The sequence below is a fragment of the Melospiza georgiana genome, chromosome 6, assembly GCF_028018845.1.
Source record: "Melospiza georgiana isolate bMelGeo1 chromosome 6, bMelGeo1.pri, whole genome shotgun sequence".
Lineage (NCBI taxonomy): Eukaryota > Metazoa > Chordata > Aves > Passeriformes > Passerellidae > Melospiza > Melospiza georgiana.
In genome coordinates, this window is record NC_080435.1 from 48,948,598 (window position 1) to 48,955,619 (window position 7,022).

Genomic DNA, 7,022 nt, shown 5'->3' on the forward strand with positions numbered 1-7,022 from the left:
GCCGTGCGGGGCCATGGGCTGCGGGCACGCGTCCGCTCCCACGGCAGCTCCCCTGCATGGCAGCGCGCTCACCGACAACTTGTTTGTGAGGCTGAGAAGTTTGACATGTCCTCCGTCCGTTTGCTCAGTGCTGTTTGAACCAAAGGTTGTTGCTCAAAAGTCTGCCTGTCATGCTTTGCAGGTTTGCCGTGGTTTGTCTGAAGAAGGATTATAAACTTTTCATGGGAAACTCTGCGCGGTGCATTCAGTGAGATGGCATCGGACAGCGAGGTAAAAACTCTACTGAACTTCGTTAACCTGGCTTCGAGCGACATCAAAGCGGCTCTGGATAAATCGGCTCCTTGTCGCCGATCAGTTGACCACAGAAAGTATTTGCAGAAGCAGCTCAAGCGGTTTTCTCAGAAGTACTCACGGATCCCACGGTGTCACCCCAGCAAAGCCCCTGAGTGCGGCTGGCGCAGGGGGGCAGAGGACCGGGCCCGCGGCCCCCTGCCCGAGGCACCTGAGCCCAGCCCGCACGGCGGGGCTGCCGCCGACAAGGTGATGCACACAGCCGAGGCAGAGGAGGGCATCACCGGGGAACGGGTTTTGCAGGAACAAAAACCCGAGGCTGCCCGACCCGACCAGGTGCCCATGAGGAAGCGACAGCTCCCCGCCTCCTTCTGGGAAGAGCCACGGCCGGCCCAGAGCCTGACGGCCAGAGCCTTTGCTGCCAGCCCTGAGGGGCTGCAAGCCCCCAGAGACCCTCCTCCCTATGAGGGGAAGAAAAGCAAACGGAGCCCAGACGCTGCTGGCCCGGAGAGTCCCCATGACACTGCGCCACATGCCGGGGACAAGGACCCCGCCGGGGCCCTCTCGGGCCGAGTGGGTGCTTGGACCTGCTGCCCCTTCCCCTGCCCCGGGCCAGGCGTGTACCAGCCCCCGGGCGCGCTGCCCCCGTCGCCCTTCCCGGGGCTGGGGCTGTGGAGGAAGAGCTCGGCCACGCTGCCGGCAGAGGTGCCGCCCTTCTGCAAGGAGGCCGATGGCCCGAGGCAGAAACTCTACAGGCCCATGGTTCTGAAACCCATCCCCACCAAGCCCGCCATCCCCCCTCCCATCTTCAATGTTTTTGGCTACCTTTAGCGGGGCGGGAGTCGGAGTCATGCCGAACACGACAGCTCCCGAGGGGGTTCGGAACGCACGGCCTGCCTCCGGGCATGAGCTGCTGGCAGCGCCGAGCCGCAGGGAAAGGAGGCCGGCCATCGCACCCTGTGCCTCGTGGGCGGGCCGCAGGGAATTAGGAACTGCTGGGAAGGTGCTTGGGCTGCACTCTCCTCTCCGTACACGGGGGTGAATCGGGAATAAACCTTGCCAAGCCGGTGGCACGGAGCATGACCAGGTCTCTTTAATGGATGGGCATTGTCTGAGCCGCGGCGAGCGGGGCTGCGGCCCATTCCTAGCCGTGCTTGTAACACCTAGGAGACCTCCTCCACGTGGGAACATCTTTCTGGAGCTGCCCTGCGGCAGCAGCAGTGAAATGGAATGAATTAAATGCATTCAAAGAGTTTTTGTCTTTTCAAGTAATTCCAGAGAAGTCAAGATATTCAGGTCATTTCGCTTTGCATGCAAGAGACTGGAAGGGTGGTATTTGATATAAAAACCACTTGTGATTGATTCAAGCTCTTGTTGTATGTAAATACTGACAGAATTAAAAGATAAAAATAAGGGAAGAAAGAAGGTAATTTTAGTTTGGTTATTCTGCAAATGCAGTCTTGCTTTGACTTGCAACTGGTGGGGAGATACGAGGGCTGAAATCTCTGCCTGTTCAGATTTATACAAATCAGAAGTAATTTCCCCATAAGTAAATCTTAGCTAATTACTAAGTAATTAGCTAGTGCTAAGCTGGTGAAATGAAAGCGGGATGAATTTCCACATCAGGAATTGCTCTGCATCAACAGAATAAATGAGGAATCTTATTAGTTTAACACAAAATCATTAGGTGTGATGGAAGAAAAAAGTAAAGAATAGACTGCCTTAATTTCTGGCTGAGAGATATCTTTTTTTCCCCCTGATTTTAGGATATTTTCACAAGACCTGGCTGTAAATGTTTTGCCTAGCATTTTCCTATTTTTTTAAACAAATTGGCATTGGACAATTTATTAGGAAGTGTTTTTAAGTTAAGTTTCTCTTAAACCCATGGAGAAAGTGGTACTAAGACACAGAAATGAGATATGAGAGGTTTAACATTGCAGGTGTATGTGTCTATTTGGTTATACTGGAGTAAATCACTGAAGTCAAGTAAAGTTTATTTTGGGACAAAAAAAGACCAAAGAATTGACACCCATGATCTCCCAGGGCCTGAATCTGCTGTTGCTGAAGCTAATGGGAACTTCTCCCAGGACTCAATAAAAAGTGGCCTTGTTTGGTTTGGTCTGTGACTAGCATAGCTCTCCATGACTCCTGACATCTATACAAGGGGAAAACCAGAAAATGCTTCATTTGACTGCATTGCAGTAATCAAAAAAATTATAATCTGAAGCAATTGTAGAGTATCATTTTGTATCTTCTAATGGCCTTGGTATTATATAACTAGGTTGCAACTTTTATTAGGATATGAACTACCACTGGGATTAGCTCAGTTGGTTAGAGCCTGGTACTAATAATGCCAAGGTTGTGGATTTGATCCCTCGATGAGCCATTCACTTAAGAGTTGCACTTGATGATCCTTGTGGGTCTCTTCCAACTTAAAATATTCTATGATTCTACTCCCAGGCTAAAAGTGGTTTACCCTTTCCTTAAACCTCACCTATATCACCAATGTTCACTTTTATTGAAACAATGTCTGTAATGTGTTTGTGGTGCAGGAAAACAGTAGAAATAGAGATGGCTTTCATTGCTTTCTCCCCACTATGGCACTTCATTTATGTATCAAGCCAGTATGGACTGCAGGAGAGAGAGCAGGAAATGTCTTTGGTAGCACATACCTGCAACTAAATGCAAGGTGTGAGGAGCTAAAGAGCCAGTCTAGGGGTCAAAGACTTCAGGTTAGCTCTTGATCCAGAAGTAAAGATTGGAACATACTTAGATGCCTTTCCCTTTTTGGGAAAAAATCCATGAGGAAACTCTGTCCCTCTCCAAAAGGAGTGTAACAGATGCCAGAGCCATTGAAGTTAAAGGAGGGAGAACAACAGCTTTTCATTTACAGTCCTGTAGGTAAGGGATTTTGTTACATGGAAATAGGGGGCTTTTCTCACATCAGTAGCTCTGTGTTGCTGCCATAATCCAGATGCAGCCAGATGCTGAACTCTGTTTCAGTACTATCAATACAGAGCAGCCTCCTTGGCATTGGTCTGGATTTCCATCTGGGTGGCCAGACCAGGTCATGGAATGAACTACTGGTATTGCAGTAGTTGCTGTGCTTCAGTGTTCCTCCTTGAGCTCATTAGGGAAGTGCTGTGGATCACACCAGAATAAGGAGTTTAGTAAAAATTAAAATACTTGGCAAAGTGGATAGCCTCTGTATAAATTTTATTTCTGAAGAAATCCAGAGGAAGAAGAGAGTTAAAACCAAGTTCCTATATTTTGAATATTGAATTCCTAGCTTTCTTTTTTTAAAATTTTTTTTAAACTCCTTTTTATTTGAATGTACATTGCTCCACATTCTCCAATGTAGTAGAAAAGTGTGTTTTAAAGTTATGATGAAGGATTGAAACAAACCATTCTAAATGACCTCTGACTCAAATATTTATGCTCCTCCACTTAGATTTGAACTAATGTTACTTTTTCAAAATCCTTTGTGATATGGAACCTCCCCCCCCCAGCCCAAAGCAGGCAGTGGCCCTTGCTGGGGCTTTGAACTGGAGCAGCAGTGAAGTAAAACACAAATGAACAGAAGACAATTGTTAAGTATATTCAAAATCCCTGAATGGGGATGTGTGAGACTTTCCAAAAGGTTTGCAAATAATAGCAACTCTGTTCTCCTCTCTAGCAATACTTACTGTTCTCTCATCCCTGAGATTAACTATGGAATTATTAATTATTCAAGCTTGGATTGATTCAGAATTTTTCTGGGTATTTTTGTGTTTGGCTGGTCGATGGTTGATGTTGCTATTCAGGACAGCTGATAGTCCTTAAGAATCTACTTGTTTATTCATACATTGTTTGAAAGATGGAAACATAACATTTGAGAGCTGCTATTTACTAGAACAGTGCGGATTTAAACTTTTAAAAACAAAATAGCTTTTATAAATAATGGGAAGGGGAAAGTAAATGAAAAAACTTTCATACAAAATAAAACTAAAAAATCAAAAAAGTGCACAAGAACATCAAGTGAATTGCACATGTTGCAGTAAAAAAAAAAGTACAGTAACCTGGTCATGAAATATTCCTAGAACATTTCACATAAAGTCGTCATCTCTGAAGGAGTCTAACTATCACACTCAGTGAAACAAGCCACTTTACCTTGCACTAGAATTACTGATCTGCTTACAAAGCCTGGCTTGCCTGGGTTTTGGAGTATTTTTCTTTTCACAGTAAATGTAAATAGATGCATTAAAGGCACATTGAATTCGTGCAGATTCAGTATTGTGCACAAAATAGTATGTCAGTGACTGGAGTGGAGAGGTAGCAGGCTCCATTTAAGTGCAAATAAATGTAAACTGAGTGTGTGAAGGTTTGCTTTAAAGATAAAGCAGAAAGAACTTAATAACATTGTAATTACCAGACTCCCCCTCTAACAAATAGACTCTTCTCACCTCAGTTTCTGTGCACAGCATGCACTTATCCTTCCCACAGGTGTTATGTTCCCATCAGACCAGTGCTCTCTGGCTCAGTGACTCCTGCTCAGGACAGATCTTTGACAGCAATCAGGACATGGGTCTCCCAATAGAAACTAAGGTCTCTTGGTTGAAAAAAGAAATGGGCTTTCCATATTTATCCCGTTCAAACCCAGTTTCAGCTTCTCCAAGGACATAAAAAGAAATTGCTACTTGCCAGACTTTTGTGGATACAAAAATGTTGGCTATGGGGAAAATTCCCAGTTTGGGATGCTTATGAAATTCCACTTCTGGAGTTATACAAGTACTTGGTGATTGTGAGCCCTTCTGCCTGCCAGGGTCTTCAGGGCTGTCGCTGCTCACCAAACTCTGAAGTGGTTTCCACCAAGCTCTGTCTGTATCCATCACCCTCTACAACTCTGCTTTTTTATACTTACTCTATTTCAAGGACTTCTGATTTATATCAATGTAAGACCCAGACCTTTGTTGCACAGACCCAGAAAGTGAGAGATGCATGAACTCCACAGTGATTTCCTATTTCTCCAGGTACCGCTTACCAATACAGGGCCTTCACTGGCAGAACTGATACAGCAATTTCTAGTTCCTTTTCTCTCTACCCAATGTATTTCTAACCAATTCCCTGTTCACCCTGCAGGAGACAAGGGAGTAGATCTTAAACTGGCAGTAAAGGAAATTACTGGATGAAATTTCACCAGTGGAGGAATCTCACCTGACTTTCCAAAGCTTTACAAGAGCAGTGTTCAGTGTGAATTGAAACTCTCTTGGTTTTTCAATTTTTGCATTTTTAGAGGGGACAGCAATGGACAGAGTAAGCAATCATGTAACCAATGCTTTTTCTCCTCTCATCCTGTCCCACAAGTGATGACATGTCATGCAAAGTCATCGCAGTCTGTGTGCCCAGACAGATTGTATTACTTGTATTTGTGCAACACACTTTAGTCCTGTGTTAAGGTATAAAACTCCACACAAATAAAACTCAGTGCAATGTATTTTCCCTACTTAGAGTTCTGTCATATCCCGTGGACGGTATGCAGACCCACAAACAAAACCAGATCTGTAAGGTCTCTGGTGGGGACTCCAAGCAGGCCATGGTGCACAGCTCCTTGTCACCTAAGGTAAGGAGTGTGCTTCTAGCATAAGATCTGCAAAGATGTAGTTCCAAATTTAGTTTCTTCCATTCTTTCTTAGGTGCCTAGTGAAGAATAAAGCACTCATCAAAGCAGTTCACCAAGTCACACCTGTCAAGGGATCTGTAGTCTCTGCCAGTAACTGTTCATGGGCTCCTTGGCCTCCCCAGCTGTGAGGGAATGTGACTTGTTAAAAACTTCAATAAAAGAATTTCACGGACAATTATAGTGATTCAGCAGATAGATGGTGACTTGTTAAGCTGCCATAAATCAGTTGTGGATCTGAGCTGTAAATAGGTGACCTAATTTTCAAAGAAGCTGAGATAATAACTTTCATCAGTGTCAAAGGAAGCTAAAAGATCCTTCAAACTTCCAAAGTCAGAAAATTCAGGGCTAAATTCTGAGATTTTTTATTCTGCCTCAGTAATATCTGATATGTATATGATTCCCCTGGTTTAAGTGGACAACACCTGGTGCAAGCAACTTGCCATTGTTTAGGCATCTGAATAAGGATTTGGAAAGCTAATTCTGGGTATTCATTTCATAAATTTTGCAGTTTGAATTCCATAATTTTCAAATAATTTCTCTTACTTTCAGTCATGGTATTGTTACAGCCACAGAGGTCCAAGGAGGTTGGAGACCTGGGTTTTACAGAGATAAGATCTGGGGGAGGAAGAGAATAAGTTGGTTCAGCAGTGTTGCGTCTCTCCTTCACATCACTCTCTGTTCCTGTTCCTCTAGAGCTTTGTTCTGTTCTGACACTGGCTTCATGAAAGCATAAACCTACTGTTTACAGTGCAGCTACTTCTAATTTACACCAAAAAAGCCTGAAAGAGCTAAGGGTTGCTTTCAAATTCCTAGTCTAGGAAATTCTCTCAAGCAAAATTTCACTTACTTCCTATTGCAAATATAATACAGAATGAACTGTGTTCACTATGTGCAAATATAATTCTTCCATCCTCCTTAAATAAACCTTTCCTTGACTTTTAAAGGATTCAGCATTTCTGGATTTTAGTCTATTAAAGAGTTCTGAGATTGAAGGTTCATAAATCAAGTACTTACTAAGAAAAGTAAAAAAAAAGAAGTAAAGGTGTTAGCAAGGTGGTGTCAAAATATCAGA

The 7,022-nt window shown here is 43.9% G+C and overlaps 1 protein-coding gene across 1 annotated transcript; it reads left to right on the top strand.

Annotated features, from left to right (window-relative positions):
* The first annotated feature begins 252 nt into the window (after positions 1-252).
* Positions 253-1,122, top strand: FAM181A (family with sequence similarity 181 member A). The gene has a single exon (XM_058027027.1). The coding sequence runs from the start codon at positions 253-255 to the stop codon at positions 1,120-1,122; it is 870 nt and encodes a 289-aa protein (XP_057883010.1).
* The last annotated feature ends 5,900 nt before the right edge of the window (positions 1,123-7,022 follow it).

What these genes read in the sequence shown, in the direction of transcription:
- FAM181A (XM_058027027.1), top strand. Translation starts at nt 253, where the DNA reads ATGGCATCGGACAGCGAGGTAAAAACTCTACTGAACTTCGTTAACCTG.